This window comes from Acipenser ruthenus, chromosome 3 (genome assembly GCF_902713425.1).
Source record: "Acipenser ruthenus chromosome 3, fAciRut3.2 maternal haplotype, whole genome shotgun sequence".
Taxonomy (NCBI): domain Eukaryota; kingdom Metazoa; phylum Chordata; class Actinopteri; order Acipenseriformes; family Acipenseridae; genus Acipenser; species Acipenser ruthenus.
This window is the reverse complement of record NC_081191.1, coordinates 55,338,792-55,357,232: the sequence shown is the minus strand read 5'-3', so window position 1 is coordinate 55,357,232 and position 18,441 is coordinate 55,338,792. Positions and strand designations below refer to the sequence as shown.

The 18,441-nt window shown below is 37.5% G+C and overlaps 1 protein-coding gene across 1 annotated transcript in view; it reads right to left on the bottom strand.

Annotated features, from left to right (window-relative positions):
• Positions 1-440: 440 nt before the first annotated feature.
• LOC117435766 (mitochondrial calcium uniporter regulator 1-like) overlaps positions 441-18,441 on the bottom strand; it is a 34,942-nt gene continuing 16,941 nt past the window's right edge. Inside the window, exons 5-9 of the mRNA XM_034059179.3 lie at positions 17,975-18,016; positions 12,171-12,242; positions 10,447-10,500; positions 2,043-2,157; positions 441-746 (exon numbers count right to left, since the gene is read on the bottom strand). Coding sequence (XP_033915070.3) covers positions 691-746; positions 2,043-2,157; positions 10,447-10,500; positions 12,171-12,242; positions 17,975-18,016 — 339 coding nt within the window. The 3' untranslated portion in view covers positions 441-690. The remainder of the gene's footprint in view (positions 747-2,042; positions 2,158-10,446; positions 10,501-12,170; positions 12,243-17,974; positions 18,017-18,441) is intronic.

Sequence of the window (18,441 nt, the reverse complement as noted above, 5' to 3'; positions counted from 1 at the left end):
AACATTTGTAGTCTGATGACTTGACTTATCAGGCACTTTAAAGAGATACTTTCTACATGTCCGAAATATATATTTTTATATCTGATTAATATCCTATTGTGTGTTCTGTATGATTTGCTGTTTATCTTTAATCTAAACTAAACAAATGTATTTATAAACTAAAATAAGCTATTCCAAATGCAAAGCTCCAAGTATTCAAGGCAAGTAAAATGTCTTGACAACACAATAGAACTATGTACTGGAGGTCTGTGAATGTTGGATTTAAAAAATAAAATAAAATAAAATAAATTCCCGGTGAATTCTTAACATCCTATATACTGCAGCATTAAAACACTCAAAATGCCTTTATAGCTCTCCCCCTTTCTCACATAACCTTGTACTGGTTGCAAGTCTGACAATGTAGGAGATGATGTTAATAAGTAACAATTAACAGAGAAGAATGCAGTTGAATTTTTATGAAATGAACAATAAAATACACCAAAGAACATTGCACTGTATTGTAAGAAAATCAAGCTAATATAATCTTAGTATATAGGTTATTCAGTTGAATTTAAAAGTGCATGAATTCAGCGCAGAGGCAATAGTGGCATAAATAGGAATGTGATGGCAAATTACTATAGATATGTATCACAAATCCAGAGTGATCTCTTTTAAAGCTATTTAATTATAATTAGCAGGCAGGAAGGACCCTCACATCCAGAGACGATAAAATCCAAGTGTTATCGTCAGACCAGTAAAAACCGAACCTGAAATTACAAGATAAACAATTTAATTTATTAAATTTTGCACCTAAGATACAATTTTTTTATTTTTTTTTGTCAATAGTTTGTAAGGTTACAGAAAATTATGCCCTATTTGTGTTCAATGTACAGTGTAATTTAACTAATTATCTTTCAACCCTATACAGATCTTGTAGGACATCTTCCCTATATTATATCTCAAGTGGGTGGTATGAACTTTATGCTATTTCTAACAGGATGGTGACACAGAGCTTAATTTCCTTTGTGACTTTGATTCCCATGTTAGCAAAGAGATTTACAAATAGTGTGTGAATGAATCACACTTTTTATACAAATAATTTGGGTGGCATCTGATATAAATACAAACGGGTAGTTTAGGTGTTAGACACAAATACTATTCAGAAAACGTAAACATTAAATATATTACTTCATGTTTGAAAATCTCTAAGGAACATGTGGTAGCAAATCAAAAGTTTGAATGACATTGACTCCCCTCTATGAAATGCTTGTATAATTTTGGTATCTCTAATCAGCTTAAAGTTGCTGAAGTAATCTGTCTGCCTTCTTGTACCACACTGTTCTAATGCTTGATGTACTGTTTCATGCATCTTATTAAAATCACTACAGTAAAAGTACACAGTAATGGCAAAAAGCCTACGATATTGCTGGTGAATGTGTTTTAAATAATAGTAACCAGTTTGATCTATTTTCTCCAAGAGTTTCTCTGGTGGCATCTCTGTGTGGTAATCTAACTTACACTTTGTTAAAGACCTTGTGTAATGTGTAGGCTTATGATTGGCTGGAAAGAACAATGGTCTCTATCTAAGCTTTTCACTGGGTGCAATTTGCACAATACGAGTAACGTGTTTTTATGAAAATAAAAATAAAACTGTTAAGGTTACAAAATGAGTAACTCGTTAATTTAAGCAAATCATTAAATGTCTTGTGATAGTGGGTCAATTTGTTTATTAAGATTAGGAAAGCTTTTTAGCAGGCAGTACAGATACAGCCCTGCACCCAGGCCTGGGTTTCTAAACTACACTCAATAAGTATATTATTTAAATTGAACAGGAGCCTGAAGTTAGAGAAACCAAACCCCTAACTTATACACATTTCCTCCCTTACCCATCCTATTTGTAAACCTACAGAATCATTTTGATTCATGTTGATACGAAGCAAGTTTGTGTTCATGCACATGCATTGTACTAACTATGAGTACCTATGTTTCTTTCTGCAAATAGATGGCTTATCCTTATTTTATAAAAATAAATGATGTGGCATGTAGTTGAGCAGACTTCTTACCTGCAAGGTATTTGATGGTGTCAAGTTTATGAGATTCCAACATTGTTTTCAGACCTGCTACTTCTGTGTCTATTTTCCTGTTTGTCTGGGTCACTGCACGGTCCTGGTGGGCATTCTGAAATGACAAAATGAGACCATAAGTCAAACAACAATACGTGGGATTTTAAAACTTCATTCAAGACCCTACATAGATCATTCGATTTTATCTATCTGTGCCTCTTACTTCTAAAGCAGCCAAATATAACTGGTGGAAAATCTCGAAGGAATTAGTACACTTCCTCTGCACTTAAAAATGTATGCCTGCAAGATCATAGTGCAATGATCCATTGTGGTGTGAGATGTCATGGCAATTGTGTCCAAAAAAACCTGTATCGTATGTAACCAAACATGCCGAGTGTTCTTCCTTTGAGTTAACACCTTTTCTCAAAGGACGGAGCAGAGATCCTTTATAGGGTCCCCCGTGTCCTTGTCTGGAATTTAAAAACTACTTTACCTTGCACTGTTCCATAGTTTCCAAAGAGTTTGGAAACTACGAAACTTCAACAGTACTAAAAAGCTATTACTGGAATGGCTGAAATAAAATTCAAGGCAACCAACAGTCTCTGCTGATGCAGCGACCTGGGAGCTAGGCCCAGTGACCAGAGGTCAGGACACACGGATCGTGGGCTCTGACCCATAGTTACCGGGTTGGGACACAGAGGTGGCGGTCCCCTAGACTCCTCCTTTGGCTGTTGTCCTGGGTCTTCTGTTATTATTATTATTATTATTATTATTTATTTCTTAGCAGATGCCCTTATCCAGGGAGACTTACAATTGTTACAAGATATCACATTATTTTTACATACAATTACATTATTTTTTACACATTATTTATACATACAATTACCCATTTATACAGTTGGGTTTTTACTGGAGCAATCTAGGTAAAGCACCTTGCTCAAGGGTACAGCAGCAGTGACCCCCACCTGGGACTGAACCCACAACCCTCCAGTCAAGAGTCCAGAACCCTAACCACTACTCCACACTGCTGCCGGTTAGGGGCGGCTGTTTAAACCCCTTTCTACCCTCTGAGCCTGAGTGACTTTTCTCCGCTCTGGGATCCTCTACAGAGGGTGGCCCCAGCGCTGGCAGCAAAGCTGGGCCCACCTGTGGCGGCGGCAGTGCTGGGGCCACAGTCAAATTTATTTAGCCTTGTTTAAAACGTTTCCCCAATGTCATTATCATTTTGTTGGGGAAAACACTTATTTATGTTTGTTAATATTAATCATGTACTTAGTGTACAAAATGCACAGAATTGCTTCATAAATATATAAAATGTGTATTTTTGTTCAGGTGTATCTGTTGACAGTCACTGTCAACACTGTTATGAAAGTACTTAACTGCTGCAGCAACATTTGTGAATCATGCTACTTTCATGTTGTGTACTGTATATATTTAAGCTATTTCAGTTTGCTGCTATTTACATGGGCTGAAAAACAAAAGGCTTAGCATCAGTGAAGGTCTGCTGCTTAAAGACATAACAATAACAAATTTCAGATAGTTATAATGCTTGCAGACCAGCATAGTAGGCAATCCAATGTTATTCATTTCTGTCTAAATGGGTCTGCTGAAGTACTTAAATATAAGTGAAAGTAATTTTAGTAAGTGTAAGTGATTTAAACTGTTGTATCTAATACAACTAATATATATATTGTTTTTGATTTCACCGTGTAACAATTATTATTTTTTTGGTTCCTGGGTAGTAAGTGTTATTTCCTAATTGCTTATGCCTCAAAAGTATAGAAAATGGCTATTATTCCCCACAAACTTTGCTTTTGTGACCAGGACAGTGATATTTTGAAATTTACCTATTTTCCAGAACATTCCAGATAGATTCAGTGCTGAGTAAACTTGGAGTAACTTCTAGAACTTTCCAGTAATATAAATAGTAGTATAAATACAGGGGCCTTAAGCCCACCAGTTCAGTTTAGTTCCAGCTGCCTAAGTGGATACATATCTGCATTTTTCTGAGATGGCATCAAGAGGCTGCAAGCATCCGGCAGACGCATTTTGCTATGTCTGCTGCCAATTTATCAAGACAAGAGCGAAAAAGTACTCCGTGGAAGCATCTGCCAAGATGTGTGAGGCCTACAAGGCATATTTCGGCCTGCCTGTCGGGGATCAAGACAAACCCTGGGCACCTCATTTCACCTGCGAGCACTGCAAAAAAACTCTGGAAGGTAAGATGGACAATTGTTGCTTGGAATTTTATGTTATAAAATTTGTTAATTTTTAAAATTGTAAAAGTTTTTAATTTTAAAATGTTTTACAATTTTCAATGTTATTGAAAAAATATATCATATATGAAAAATGTTGCGAGAATCTCTTACACATTAGTCATGGGTGAAATAAATGTATTTTTGTAGGATGGTACAGAGGGGAAAAGAGAGCCATGAAGTTCGCTATCCCAAGAATTTGGCGGGAACCCACTGACCACTCAAGCAACTGCTACTTCTGCATGGTGGACCCTTCCAAGCGGACCGAGTTCTCTGTGGGGAGGAACAACGTCAAGTGGGAGCCACTGGTGGACCCCCGGAAGGTGCTGATGCCACCACTGCACATCAAATTGGGCCTTATGAAACAATTTGTCAGAGCTCTAGATAAGGAGTCGGCAGCCTTCAAGTACCTTCAAGACTTCTTCCCTAAGCTGTCTGAGGCAAAGGTCAAAGCCGGTGTCTTCGTCAGACCACAGATAAAGAAGATCCTGGAGTGCAATGAATTCCCCAAGAAGCTCACTAGTAAGGAGAAAGTGGCTTGGAACAGCTTTGTCGCAGTGGTTCGGGGCTTCCTGGGCAATCACAAGGCCGAAAACTATGTGGAGCTGGTTGAGACTCTGGTGAAGAACTACGGCACAATGGACTGTAGGATGTCCCTCAAAGTCCATATCCTTGATGCTCATCTTGATAAATTCAAGGAGAACATGGGAGCGTACTCGGAGGAGCAAGGCGAGCGCTTCCACCAGGATATACTGGACTTTGAACGCCGCTACCAAGGACAGTATAACGAGAACATGATGGGAGACTACATTTGGGGGCTGATCCGTGAAAGTGATTTACAGTATAATCGTAAATCTCGAAAAACTACTTACTTCTAAATCTTTTGTAGTCATTTTTGTATTACTTTAGTATAAATACATGTTAATTTGGATTCATATGTTGTTTTTTTCTGACTTTATGTGAACGAAAAGTCACAAATTCGCCTGTTTTCTCATTGGAAATAGGTCAATTTCAAAATATCACTGTCCTGGTCAGAAAAGCAAAGTTTGTGGGGAATAATAGCCATTTTCTATACTTTTGAGGCATAAGCAATTTGGAAATAACACTTACTACCCAGGAAAAAAATTGTGTTACATAGTGTTTTTAGTGTATGCCATCAACAAGCTGAGAATTAAGGATTCAGACTTCAATAAAGCCATTAATTCAAAAGCCTACACTTTCAAAAGGGCAGTTCTGATGAATTGTGTTAAGTAAATGACTAATGCTTGTTATTTCAAATTGCATTAAGGATAAGTCCAAATGTAACAAATCTATTTTTTTTCTATTTATTTTAGGTATTCCATATTTAGGTTCATATACAGTGCACTCTGTTTATAAGAATTACTGATATAAGAATCAACCGCATATAGTGATCAAAACCACTGGAACAAAATCATTCCTATACTAACCATACTAAAATACTCCGCTTGTAAGAATCAAGAGATCTGCTTCTAAGAATAATTTCGGGGCAAACTGACTGCATGTAATACAATACTATATCACATGCAATGACGTGCCCAGGCAATAAAGCTGTTTTTGAATTTGAATTTGATCACATCTTGCGTGATTAGGCAGGTACGCAGCGTGTATAAAGTATAATCCCTGATCTGCAGCAACACCCAGTAGAAAATAAAGCAAGTTGTGCAGTTTACGTGCGAGTCGACATGGCAGGTGTTTTTTTTTTTTTTGTTCTCTTTGTGAAAATGTGTTTTAATAAAGTGAATACACATTCATTGAGTGGGTGATATGCATGTAGAGGGAGGGGGACTGCGTAGCGGCACGGTGAGGAGGGGGGTGAGGAATTGCAGAGGTTTGCATCTCCGCTTAGGTGAAAAACTGTGTTTGTTTTGCATCAAAACTGAAAAAAGTAAGTCACAGGTGCTTAAATGCAGTGGTAGTCATGACAGTAAAATACTGTACTGTAATGTCATTTTAATTCAAAGGCTATTACACGTAACACCGCACAGCAGTTAAACTAGGCATCCTCAAGAGACGATCGCTTCTCAAGTATACTGAAGTAAAATAGGATTCTATACGTTGAGTAAATATAATTGTGATCATATAACAAGTTGCTTACCCACAAGGAGTTGTTTTGATGTATTGTCCTCAGTGATTGAGCACCATTGACATTTGTATACTGTATTTAAACTGCTGATGCGCGGAGGCACTTTTGTTAATTCAGGGCATGAAGTTCAGGTCATGAAGGGCAAGGCAATGTTGCCTTTGTTGGGCGTGAAAATTCAGGGGCACCAAGGCAGTTCTAGGGGGCAAAAAGGCAAAACATAAATCCAACCCAAGGGCACCAAGGCGATTTCATACTCGTAAAACAACAAAAAAGAAATACAGAGCCTACTATGTTGATGAAATAGTAATTCAAACAAACACAAATCAATGTTTTCTGAGTGATTCACACACTACTTGTTACCAAAAAAAATGTAGGTCACTTTTCCATCAAATGGTATAAAAAATCAAATTTTAAAAACATAAACTTAATGAAAAAAATACAACGGGTAATTTTTACTAAACTCAGTCACACACCACTAACTAATACATAGATTAGACTAGAGGCTTAGATACAGCCTTAGTGATACAACAGCACTATAGCGATGTCAGTGAAGGGAAAGTTAAAAAAAAAAGATTCAGGCAAACTGGCTGAAGATTTACCCATGGCTGGAGTTTAATAATGATAGTGGTCAAATGAGTTGTTCGGTCTGCAGTGTAGTTTGCTAACTGCTGTTACAAAACCTGTACAAACAACGCAGCTTTGAAAAAATAAATCTAAATAGAAACTTCGTCAGGCAATGGAGATGATCAATGACGATCGAATAGCTGGATGTACATAATGTTAGATGCTGGACACTCGATTCAGGAAAAAAAAACAAAAAACAAAACAAAAAAAAAACACGGTATGCTGTTTTTAAGCATACACATTCTAACCCCTTTCATGAAAGCACACGTTTCACTAGTTAAAAAGCAGAACTACGTAAGGTAGTGAGAATGTATTGCACCAAAAAAAAAAAATGAAAACAGAAATCGATGCACTTCTGAAGATTGTTTTTTGTTCACTATTATGTTATCTCTCCTACTCGTTTCATAACGCAGGGAGCTGCTACTTGAACCATGTCATAGCTACTTGCTCAGTTTTTTTAATTTTTTTTTTTATGTGAGATTTGAGCAAAACTAATAATGATCGACCTATTGTGTGTTCATTTTTAGCACTGGTGTTTTGGGGGGAATAACACCTAATTATAAAACAGCAATGGTCATTGAAATGAGATATAAATTAGCAATTTATACACTGAAGAAATGAAAGGGGTTACAATGTGTATTGCACAGTTTCATTTTAAAGTATTGGAATTTTAAGCCTGTTATGTCAATTCAATTTCATTCCTTTCTGCAGTTCATTCCTTTCAGCAGTACTTAACAACTGTAAATTGACATTAATATTATTATTATTATTGTCGGGGACGAATTGTTGTGCACCCATTATTTCCCTGAACATCAGGTAAATCCTAGAACACTTTGCTGCCGATTTAGACAGTTCTTCCTCCTTCTTTCTTTTTAAACGTTTTTGAGTTGACACGGGGTTCACAGACCAAAAATCACAGTGACACTGCCAGTGAATACGTGTGATTGAAAAATCCTGGGAGTGTGGTCAAATTGAGTTCAGTCTAACATAACAGCGCCCTCCTTCTGTTTGCCCGTCATTAACCAATGATACAGTACTTCTTTCTCATGGAGGGGAACAGTAAAAACAATGGCAACTATAATACATTATGATAATGACTCATTTTCTCGCAGGATGAGATTAGACAGAATTAAATTAAATTGGGACAGAACGGGCCAGCTAACGCGGAGCAAGTTTGAGAATGGGATGTAGATCATGAATACATGTTAGGTTTTTTAATGCTTCATATATTTCCACTGCATCTCTACAAAAAAAGCAAATCACAATATTCACAATGGCCGTTCTCACAATATTCACAATAGTTCACCAGAAGTTTGATATTACTACACCATAAATGTTTGCCAGAACATCACCACAACTGTTTGCCAGAACATCTAATTAACATGTGAAAAGTGACCTTGTGACAAGTTTGCTGCAAATATTCACCACATGTTTGCAGCAAACTTGCAGAAAACTTGCCACTACAGATTGCCAGAAGGTCTATATTTTGGTAAGGGTGGTGCCGGCTTGTGCTTCTCCCTCTGGCATTGGAGACAGCGGGGCTTCTCCCTTTGGCACTGGAGGTGGCAGCGATTCCTCTCCTTCCAACTCTGGAGACGGCAGTGGCTTTGGCACTCAGGCAGGTAGCCCCTCCCTCTCTGGTACTCGGGCAGACAGCACCTCCTTCTCTGGCATTCGGATAGACAACTCCTTGTCTTCATCTTGGAGGGAGCACCAAATGTGGTCCTCCAGGCAGCCGAGGAGGGCTTCCAATCCGCCATCCCAGAGAACTTGGGATGCAGAGGGGCCCATCTCTGGCCTTTGGGCAGGCAGCGGCTGCTGGGCCATCAGACGAAGCCATTCATTCTGCTGACACCACTTGGTCCCTATGGTACACCTCCATGAAGCAGGGGTCTTTATATGGGCACACTTCTCCTCAGTGCCCAAACGTCACAGATCGGAGTCCCTTCTCCCTCTAACCGGCATTGCTGGTTGGGCCATTTTTACATTTTTTTTTACTGCAGTTCTGCTCTGTCTCCAGGGGGTGCTATCCCTCTTCTGACACCAGTGTAAAAGGGTAGCGTCGCTGGAAAGGCTGGTTACCGACAAGAAGCAGACTCAGAAACAGAGCTGCAGTTAAAGCGCGGAGACGCACGTTTATTAAACACACAAAATAGACAAAAACACGGGAACAAAGAAACAGGCTACAAGGACCAAAATAAAGCAGTTAAACAAAACAAAACCTTACTACCAAATACAAACCGCCAAATCCATTTTTTGTATTCCTCCAGAAAAGGGATAGTAAGTTAGTCATTGTTGCCCAAATCAGCAATCTTCAAAATAGGGGTGTGTTTTAAAATCCAGTGCAATTAAAAAAAAAAAAAAAAAAAAGTTGAGGCTCACACGTAGGTGTTATCACTTATTTCTATCAAAATTAAATATTGAGTGAGTGACTAATACTTATTATTCATGTGGGTCAAACAAGAAAACAAAAAACACCAAAACAAAATAAATATTTATTAAGCATAAATTCATATTCAATGTATGCTCCCTGTACTGAATATCCCAGGACTTCTCTGCTGAATGTGGATGTTTAGTCGTTCACAAGGCATTTTCATAACCCTGACGTGAAATAAAAATTACTGGTCAAAACCGACTTATAACCGAAAATTCTAATCTGTATTATGTTAAATATAATTAGGGCTTATGTTTTTCTGGTTTTATTAATTGTATTTTTCGGTGCTTGTTTTTAGCAATTTTCAAGTTTTATGTAAAAAAAAAATTCGGGGTTTTCATTTTTGATATACTGTATCAAATTAGTGTTTTCGGTTACTTTTCAAAATGCGTGAGCGTTTTTTTTTTTTTTTGTCAAAATATGTATAGTAGTAACTCGACAGTACTTGCACACTTAAGTTGTACCTTCTTTCCTTTGCTGTCTTCCACAGTGAAATCCCTATGGTCACGGGCACATTCTTCTGGGGTTTTTGTGTGTAGGCATTTTTGAACATTTCGCCACAATTCTGTTTTAAATCCTCCGTATCTTAACTGTAATGCAGCTTCAAATCCTGCTAACAAGCCTCCACCCTGATTGTAATCTCGTTTTAAATCTCGCAAGCGGAGTCTCCAATAGAAATGTAGGGAAATGTATTTATTATTATTTTTGTAGTAGGTTTTATTTTTTAATGGGAATAAGGTAAAGTCAACGTGAATTGATTAACCATTTCCACAGTTTTTCCGGTGCTTTCCAGTGTTTATTGGCTAGCCACCGATTTCATTTTTTTTTTGTATCGGGGGTGTTTTATCAGGTTTGATCGGTTAAAACCGAAAATCAGAAGCCCTAAATATAATGCAGGAATACACATACAACAAAATAGGCAACACTTAAGTACTGGTTTTGTTGTGAACCCCATCTGTTCAGTAATTTAACAAATTATTTACTTACCAGTTCTACTATTTCACTTCTAGTCTCTAAAAGCTTCCTTTCATGTTCAGCATACTGTGAAAAAACAGGGACAATTAAAATCATCATATTATTCTCAGTTAATTCATTGGATACTTTCCATCACAGCTTTAGGAATTACATGAACAGTTTTTGTGTTTGCCCACCACAGACTGCGGTACACTTGCTCTACAGATCTACACTGATTACTAGGACAGGAAGAAAGTGCTCTATATAAAGTGTTGTTGTTGACAGTCCTTCGAAAGCATAAATTCCATAAACTAAAAAGAGAAATGAGAAATACGACTTCACGTTAAGATAATCACTTGATGGCACAGTTTTAGGCCATATATGAATGGACTTGAGTACCATCCATTTTCTTTTATGATTCTGAGATAAAATGCCTTAAGCATCTTCAATACTGATGGCACTACATTATCCTTGCCTGAAGAGGCCATTTCACCTCCTCTAGCCCTTTGCAGTCCATTTATTAAGTGCGTGTCAGGCACGTCAGGTCCAATTTATTTTCACACGCGCAGGTCCAATCAATTTTAGACGCGCTGTTTAAAAGTATTTTTTTCCACAGTCAAACGGGTTTAAAAGGCACTGCATGTCAACAAAGCACTCACTAGGCATCTCCAGCCCCGCTCCACCCTTTTGTTCGCTATAGCTTTCACCTATGTAAGAAATAAATAATAATAATAATAATAATAATAGTCGTACATACCGATTAATCATCTCCTGATCACTCGTTTTATCACCAAACTCCTCAATAATGCGATCCAAGTCATTATTTTATTACTATAAAATCTCAAAAAAGCTCTGCAAATGTCCATGTTCTCTGTTCGCTGACGCACTATCAGCCAGCTTGTTTACTTATGACCGCCCCATTATCTGATACCAGGGCCTTGTATGACTAATCATGAGCTACGCCTTTTTTTTTTTTTTTTTTCTCGACTTGTCTCGGTTCCTGTCGCTCCCACTCGGCCATTGAATGGTTTTCTCGACTTTCTCCGGAGAAAAAACGACTAGAAACCCGTTTTTTGCGTTTCTATAATGATGTTGGACAGGGTCCGACAATGGACCTGATAGGAATAATTGCAATGTCGGACCAGGTCCGACAATGAACCGCAAAGGGCTAGACTTTAATCTGGTGTTCTTTTTTTAACTCTATAAAATGCCTGAAAAACACAGTATTGCACATAGTTCCAGGTAACACTACGGTTCAACCACCGGGCTTCAGGAGAGAAAAAATGTCTGTGTTCACATAAAGGGTCCTTGCCATTGAGCTTGATTTATTAAGGTCAAAATGTAATGTAAACTTAGCTTAGAGAAATGTAACTATTAATGCTAAATTAATGTTACCTTGTGTCCTTAAATGAACCTTCTGGGTTGATCATTACTGGTTCTGTAACCTTACAGTTTGATTTTACTTTCACCAAAAAAATGTGCAAACTGCATGATCACACAAATACCTTGATAAATCAGGCCCATTATGCTATTGTACTGTACCACAAAACTGGCATTAAGTACTGTAGTATGTTTTGTTTCGGGATTCAAATTGCTCAATGAAAACTTAAAAGCCTAAATAGCACAACTGAAAATCTACATTTGTGCCAAGTACAGTATGGCATCATCAGCTACCTTTATTCCACTTTTATATGACTCTGAGTATGTGTCCATTACTACTCCACCACTGTATACATAGTTTATTATGAAAAACTTACCATTTCTTTGATTCTGCTCTTTTCTAAATTCATATCCAGTTTGATGTCTGAACGTATTTTGTTCATCTCATCCTGCAACAAAAACAATGGTAGTATCCGTCACTACCTTCTAACATGAATATCACAGTTTAATATTCACCTGCAAAGCTACAAGTAATCTCAGGTACATTTCTCAGCCAAAAACACTTAAAATGGAAACAGAATTAAAGGGGAAGTCTAATTTACATCATATTTATCTTACCTGAATTGTGCTATGCCTGGTTAGCTATGCACTTGTATCTATCCTGGTACCCTCCTTGCATTTTCAGTTTGTGTAAACATATGTACAGCATCTTTTTAGAGATCGGCTCATGCATCACTGCAATGACCAATAGCCGCTTACTACTTTACCAAAAATTGAAATGGTAAAAAAATGTTGTAAGTATTGACCTCTTTATATGAATAATGCATTCAGTACAGCAAACAGGAACTGATCGAATTTGATAGAGCGATGCCAAGTTGCTAATCTGGGCTGGGGATCCCAAAGGGAAAGCTGAACTGGTTGTGGGTGATTGCTGAGGTTTAATAAACATGGTCTTCACTTAGAGTCACTTTACCTGCCCCTACTGGCCAAGCACCCGGTGAGCTTGAACGGACTTGCCATGTTCTCCAGGGGCAGGTAGCTCATTGATAGAGCCCCATGTTTTTCGCAACTACAAAATAGCACAAAATAAAACTAAATGCAACCTATAAAACGAAAAATCTTTTTAAAGAAAACATAGTGTAGCGTTTCAGCAGGAGGCAGAAAACGAGAGACGCTTTCTTCAGAAGGCCATTCTCTCACACACAGAGACCACAGCTCTACCAGCTACTCCGGTTACAAGACCAACAACAACACCACAAAATGGCGTCGCAGTGCCTTCTTTTCACCTTAGCCTCGCCACCTTATAAGCCGCACATCCCATTGGCCCTAAGCCACACACTAGGACCAATGGGCAAAGACAAAAACAACCAATGAGGACAGACAGACAAGAGCCAATCACAGGGGAGACACAGAACATGCCCACAGGCAGGATAGGATTACACCAGGGCTGGGCTATTCCGGTGTCCCTCCTAGTTTTTTTTCCAACAGTGCCCTAAATTACTTAATTGCACCAATTAAGTGCTTATTATAAGCTTAATTGATCCATTGGAACAAACACCAGGAGGGACACGGGCCCTCCAGGACCGGAATTGCCCACCCCTGGATTACACAGACAGAGGTAAACAAACAAGCGGCAGGAAATACAGAGATGGAGGTGGGAATTACAGTACACACAACTGTTCAATCCCAGGTGGGGGACACTGCTGCTGTACCCTTGAGCAAGGTACTTTACCTAGATGCTCCAGTAAAAATCCAACTGTATAAATGGGTAATTGTATGTAAAAATAATGTGTAAAAAATAATGTAATTGTATGTAAAAATAATGTGATATCTTGTAACAATTGTAAGACGTCCTGGATAAGGGTGTTTGCTAAGAAATAAATAATAATAATAATTTGGTGTTTACATCACGTGAATAGCCCTGTGGTTGTACTGAAACATGATTGGCTGTGAAATTATGGCCAATGCAAGAAATGGCCAATTACTGCATCGAAATATGATTTGGTGAGAAATGATACACAACGCAAGAAGCGGATTATCATTTACATAACTATTTTTTCTCACCAACACAGCTAAAAACAATACATACACAGCTAGCACAAGTAGCCTAAGTTAGTTTGATTCCAGATCAAGCAATTACATTACAAAATATAATTTGTTGCTTATTATTAATGCTTGTCTTGCTTTCATACCCTTCGCATTCAGGGCCGGTTACATTTAACTAGTATAATATATATATAGTGCACATGGCTTCCATTTCATGAATCCAGGAAAATGGGCCAGTGTGCCAAAAAGCTGAAAATTAATTTACAAACCATTTTTTAAAAACATAACAATGAACTAATACTAACTTTCCCGCCGCACGTCATATTTGTTGTACAGTCAGAATCTGAGACTAGGTAACGAAGTGCTGTGTTGGTACTCGTTCCCGCGACATGGCAAATCTTTTACAAATCGGGTTTTCTACAACTAAGTTGTAGAATTTCGAATAGTTTCCTATTGAATACACAGGATGCAACATTTTTGTGTATTCGATTACCTGAACTCTGGTCCCTTACACTCCCAAGAATAAAAGGCACATGCGTGTGTACAGCAGGCAGCATAACAGTGTAAGCCGTTAAAGTTTAGCCGGGCTCACGAAATGAACAAACAATGTCCAAGACGAGATTTCTTCGTTCAATACCCTATTTCCTTAGGCACAAGTTTTTCCTTTTGTTTACTGAATTAAAATACAGAACTCAATGAGCAGCAATGTCACAGCGCGTATCTCTTCCAATTAAAGCAACAGTAGCATAATATTGCGCAAACCACCAAATAATTTTTGCTATAATGTATTCAGAATAAAATAACACCTATCGTAACAACCTAAATATTCTACATCTGTTTAATTCTAACAAATAATATTTATAAAATAATCTTAATAGTGTAAATATTGTAACCTAGCCCAAACAATAGAAAATACATTCCAACATTACAATAGTTTAACATTACTAATTACAACTAGCCATCAAGTACTGACATCAGATGAAGCTAAGTCAAGTTACTTGTTTATTCAATAACCTGTAAATAATTCAAAACGAGGATACCTGGTTGTACTTTTAATGGTCAGTGCAAATGTTGACGTTACTCCATCCATTCACAGAAAGTCAACAGTAGATGTTTTACATTGAACTGCAGTCCAGAGTTAAAAAATAACTCCTTTCCAACTCCAAGTTTCTTGCCTTTTCTTATTAGTCACTGCGTTGTTCTGCTTGGATTACTTCTTTTAGCACTTGCTATATACATTATTTTATTTCAGTTCACACAGTCAAAGTTTGCCAGTGCCATGCTCACAGAAGCTGTTTTACGACTGGCTAGCAACAGCTGCAGAAGCTGCTGTGTACAGTCATTACAGCGGAACTCAAGCAGGGATCTGTTAACATTAGCTAAAGCAATAAAATTGGCAACATTTTCAAACAGAATACAATTACTGCAGAATGTTGCTATTACAAGCACTGCATAATTAATTAGGGTCCTTACATTTAATATGCAAATAACAACAGGTTTAAGACTGACATAACACGTGTTAAGCGTCAGCATTAAAAAAATAAAAGAAAGATGTGTTTGCTTCTACTAGTAGCTAATGTATAAGGTTTATGTGTACTCGAATATGTAATATGCTATTCGAATAGTTTTTTATTTTTTCGTGTAATCGTGTATTTGACTACACTGACCCATCCCTAATTAGGATTACTATAATTCAGTTTTAACGTTGCTATGACAATATGGTAACAGCTTGCTTGCGGGTTTGCTTGTGAAAAAATGAGTATCATTTCTACACATACATTTTCAAATCTTGAATACAGTATTATCATTTTCTGACAAGCACACAAATGCGTGCATGTTAAATGGCTGAAGTAACATATATTGAAAGGCTTCGTTTAGCCACTTTCTTTTGAGACGTGGGCTCTCTTTGTTTACCATACACAGTTAAAAACATACTAAAAATAAAAACCGCCAAGAAAAAAATATATAAATATATTGGGCCAGATAAAATTGCATCCAGGCCAGCAAAAACAGTAGCTCAGTGGCCCAAGGGGCCAGTAGATAAAAATCTAAACGTAGAACCTGGAATGGGTAAAGGACCCCAGAGGACACTGACCATGGTATGTCTACAACTTTTAAAAAATAAATAAATCGGTTGATTGATTTGTAACTCTAAAGGAAATGCTTTGTGTAACTAACGATTATACAATGTGAATAGCGTAAATTACCAATGAAGATGTATAATGCTGGTAATAATCCATATGGGAGAGTATTTTCACTTATTTTGACACTTCCTCCAATGATCAATTTTCAGTTCGCTTGCATGAATTAAGATTTGTGTGTTGAAGTTTCAATGTAAGGCAAATCAAACTTATTTTATTATTTGTTTATTTAGCAGACGCCTTTATCCAAGGCGACTTACAGAGACTAGAGTGTGTGAACTATGCATCAGCTGCAGTCACTTACAATTACGTCTCACCCGAAAGACGGAGCACAAGGAGGTGAAGTGACTTTGCTCAGGGTCACACAATGAGTCAGTGGCTGAGGTGGGATGTTAAATATCAAAGACGTGAGTGTTTGTTTGAAACACAGCCTGGAATATGATTATCAGAAGGTCATGGCTGTTTTTTTTCTCCAAGCCACAAAAAATAAGCTTCACAGACACCTGCACTTTGTGCAAAAAATAACAGCAAACTTAACCCCCCCCCCCCGGGCCTATGTGATTTTCTAGGGAAAACACTGAATGTGTATTTTTTAATTGATCTTATTGTATTTTTATAGAGGGCATGGGCAGTATTTACTGTAAATAGGCAGTTAATTAAAAAGAGTGGAGGACTGTACGTTACAGTTACTGCCGTTAATGAGAAATTATGGTAACTAAATAATTTTTCTGTGCGAGGTCTGTTTAGGTAAAAAAAAAAAACAATAAAAAAAAAAACACAAAATGTTTAATAAAAATGGTGTATGTAGTTAAAACATGATGTATACTGTACTATTACTGATATACATCTATTCAAAATTTATTTGTATACATTTCAACATTTTTATGGCTACTACAATTGAGACAGAACAAACAAAAGCAGCAGTACACAATCACCAAAACATTAAACCACAGACTTCAAATGTCACTGCAGCCCCAGAAACCTCAAAGCAAGATGTGCATTATTTAGTTCAGCTCAGGGCTTTATAAAGCTTTGCATTCCTCGCCCAGTTGAACTGGAACAGGACATGTTTAAATCTCATAGTGCCAAGTGATGATGTGACAAAACCATCTAAATTGAACATGGTGTAACTATAATATTCAACTAAAATAAACCAATGCCAATTATTTTATTAGGAAAACCTTTCTATTAATAATAAGCACACATCATAAACATCATCATCATCATTTAATTCTACATAGCACAATTTATGTTGAGACATTCCAAAGCACTAAACAGAGTCATTCCTTTTAAATTGCTCTGCTGCTTAGTCGGAGACTGCTGTACCGCTGTTTTCAACCACCTCTGGTTGATCAACCAATGAGCACTGACACAAAGCGAAATGGGCGGAGATTTGTGATGCATGCCAAAATGAAACTGCCCGATTGGTTTATAATGATTGGCACTAAAGCAGCCAAATAACTTCTCATGATCTTGCTACCAAGAGCTCAGGTCAACAGGTCATCAATTGGTTAATTTCCGAATATTTAAATGAGTTTAGTTGCTGTGACGAGACTGCTTTTCAACGGAATGCTAGTGAACTATGAAAGAGTGGATGGAATGCATGCATTGAATGAAAACGGAATGCTAGTGAACTGTGAAAGAGTGGATGGAATGCATGCATTGAATGAAAACGGAATGCTAGTGAACTATGAAAGAGTGGATGGAATGCAAGCATTGAATGAAAACGGAATGCTAGTGAACTGTGAAAGAGTGGATGGAATGCATGCATTGAATGAAAACGGAATGCTAGTGAACTGTGTAAGAGTGGATGGAATGCATGCATTGAATGAAAAGCAGATAAAATAATTCCTGCTACCCAGTACTGGCATCAAAATAAGTCCCGGTACCGAGCACCGGTGAGTACCAGCAGAATTCCATACCATACTACTGACTGAAGTGGAAAAGCAGCAAAATCCTCAAACCAAAAAGGACTGAACACATAGAATACTCACAGTTAAATGTATCTTCAGCTGTTGTAACTCAATCTTCACTTTCTAAAGAACAAAAGGTGACAAAAACAACATATGACAAAGCAAAATGAAATGTTCTGCAAAAACCCAGCAAAAGTAGGTGCAGAGATTCTACTGTCCGACACCCAGTCTTGGGTTTTAGATTTACCATATGGAGGTGTTTTACAAAATGTATCATTAGAGCAATCAGACTTTCAGTTGACTAGAGTTATTACAGGAGTATGTAGGTCTCTCTCTGTCTCTGTCTCTGTCTCTCTCTCTATAGAACAAGTAGAACCACTCCCCAACTTTGGCTGGGTTTCCTTAGAACAGATCACAAACAACATGTCAGTGAAATTCATCCTGTGCAATGGCTCTAAATACAAAACGAGTCATGAGTAAAATGAACAAACTACTCTATACACATTTGAAAATGTTTAACTGTACGGACAGACAAATGCCTCCACATA